Raw genomic sequence first — 2,523 nt, 5'->3', positions numbered from 1 at the left:
TGGGTGTGTAAGTGGTTTCCCGTATGGAAAGTGAAGAAGGAGCTTGATCATGATGATAACCATTTACATCTGGATGAGACAACTAAGCTGCTGCAGGACCTTCACGAAGCTCAGGCTGACAGAGTGGGATCCCGGCCATCATCCAATTTGAGTTCCCTCTCCAATACCTCAGAAAGAGACCAACATCATCTTGGTAAAGTTACTCGGGTCACAGAAGTTGCAGTACTTCTGACGGGAACGGGTTAAAACTTACAGTTGTTTTGTACATAAATGTTTGGTAAAACTGCTCTGATGAAACGGTGTGCTGACCGCAGGACCGTGTTTTAATTTTTAGATATGCAGAGCAAAGGCGGCTGAGAGGAGAGATACTTTTGGCCAGTGGAATTAAGGACGCTAATTGTTATGTTTTGATCAGGCATGCTTGAAGTAATTGTGAAGTAAACTGATCCCAGCTGGCGGATCCCTAGTGCGCTGGTACCTCGTGCTCTTAGAAACACTGAGGAGTACAGAGTGTTTACCTCACTTTGGCATAGTGGTATGCAGCAAGGAACGCGTGGGCTGCTACAGAAGCCTTCGGTTGTCAAGTGTAGAGTTCGGTGATCAGACAGGCCAGTGACAGGGCAACATACCCCTGAGAAGGCAGGAGAGGTGCTTGGGTTTTGTTTTGTGCAACTCCTCACCTCACGGTAACAGAACAATGACTGCTTTTTCAAAAAGGATCTCAACTACTGCTGTTTAGGTATCATTTAAACGTCTGCCTTGCTTTAAAGGTCTGAAAGGCATGTGAAGTAACCGTGTTGTTTATATACATAAATATCCCGCCCTTATTTTTCTGTACTTTTAAAGGTCTCGATTTTTTTTTCCCCGTGTTCTTCAGGAAGCCCTTCTCATATGAGCGTTGGAGAACAGCAAGACATGGTTCATGATCCCTATGAATTTCTTCAGTCTCCAGAAACCTCAAACACCACTGCTAACTGATCTGACACGTACGCTGTATATCTTGTACCGCAATTCTCTTATGTTTTTGTCCATGGCAGAAACGACAGTTTTGTCCTCTTTTCTGTGAGGATTTCTGTGTACATACTATCATGTGCTGCATTAAACAGAAGAAAAACGCCTACCTAGTACATCATGTTGTTAGCAGTGTACCAGAACCCGCTCTTGATTTGTTTGTTGAGGGCGGTCATTGTCTGCTGGTGTGTGAATTGTGACTTAAACCCGACAAACGTGTATTTTATAGGAACGGAGAAGCGATGACGTTCCCGGTACCATGGCAGCAGTCGTGAAACCTTACCGGTAGTCTTACCTACCAGTTCTGGTTGGGTCTTAGCTTGAACATCTACAAATTATTAAGGTTAGGAGAAGGGAAACATAATGACAATCCCAGTTCATGCAGTTCTGTCACTGCTGAAATAAAATACTCCTTGAAGAAGTTTCTTCTGTTTCCCCATATTTTAATTTTTTTTTTAATCACTGGAGAATACTTAATTTGAGAGTAACAGTACCTAGTGAGCATTTTAATGCAACTACCATGAGAATTCTCCCCTGGATCTAAAAAAGATGGATGTTTTTGTGATCCCCTGTGTCTTAACACAAAGACAATACAACATTTTTTTTTTATTTGATATGTATAGTTCCTTGCATAGCGAAAATACTGGGTAAGGTGTGCTTTCCAGTAATTTTAAACCTTTTATAATTCAGTACTAATGTAACTAGGAGATTTTGTACCATTGATACGTGCAAGCTGGGCAAATGTTAGGAATTGACAGTATTTTGTAAATATTAATAAAAATACAAAGCCAGTTTTGGTGTTTGCACATATCTTGTTCTTGCCAGGAGGAAATTTGCCTCCTTATCTTCACCTCATCTGAAATACGAGGTTTTGGTCTGAATTTTTGTGCCGCTTCAAAGGATACATTTCATCATGCCCCATATAGCTGTAAACAGAACTAATGGAATTTCTAGGGGCCAACAAGGAAGTCTGTCAGAACAGGCTGTCACTGGAGGTTTACTGGGAGGTGACACGGTGGGGGGACGGGTTTGCCTGGGAGGAGCTGGGAGGTGACTGGGAGAAACTGGGGGGTCACTGGGAGGTGGCTGGGAGGCGCCGCCAGCAGTGCCGCTGGGGATTCTGTGCTCAGCGTCTCCGCCCGGCGAGCTGCGCGGTGCTGGGCACGGGGCTGGAGCGGCGGGTGGGTGTGCGGGACTGGTTGGCAGCCGTTTGTCTGTGACGTTGCTCAGTCTGTGTCTGCTCAAGCAGGTCACTTTTCAGATGGGCTGTTCTCGGTCCATCCATGGTCTCACCTGCAGCATCAGCTCCCCTTTCTGTCGGTTCAGCTAGACGGGGTTTGGAGCCAGCCTTAGTGAGGGCTGTGCCGGGACAGACAAGCAGCCTTGTTCCACACACACCCGAATCAATGACTAAAACAATATTTTATCCTCTAATGGCACAACAGTAAAACTTTTCAGCTTAAGGTTCATTCTTTTACACCCCCCAGGCAGTAGGGCGGCTAGTGCCAGCAC

General features: G+C 45.1%; 1 protein-coding gene across 1 annotated transcript in view; it reads left to right on the top strand.

Moving 5' to 3' along the window:
- The window catches only part of BRD9 (bromodomain containing 9), a gene marked incomplete at its 5' end in the record, with an annotated part of 23,968 nt that extends 22,990 nt beyond the window's left edge, over positions 1–978 (top strand). Inside the window, 2 exons of the mRNA XM_010140490.1 lie at positions 32–193; positions 878–978. Of these exons, the coding sequence (XP_010138792.1) occupies positions 32–193; positions 878–978 (263 nt within the window). The remainder of the gene's footprint in view (positions 1–31; positions 194–877) is intronic.
- Positions 979–2,523: the final 1,545 nt, after the last annotated feature.

This window comes from Buceros rhinoceros, unplaced genomic scaffold (assembly GCF_000710305.1).
Source record: "Buceros rhinoceros silvestris isolate BGI_N320 unplaced genomic scaffold, ASM71030v1 scaffold2077, whole genome shotgun sequence".
NCBI classification, from domain to species: Eukaryota; Metazoa; Chordata; class Aves; order Bucerotiformes; family Bucerotidae; genus Buceros; species Buceros rhinoceros.
Note: the sequence above shows the minus strand (reverse complement) of the source record. Positions and strands in the feature narration are given on the sequence as shown.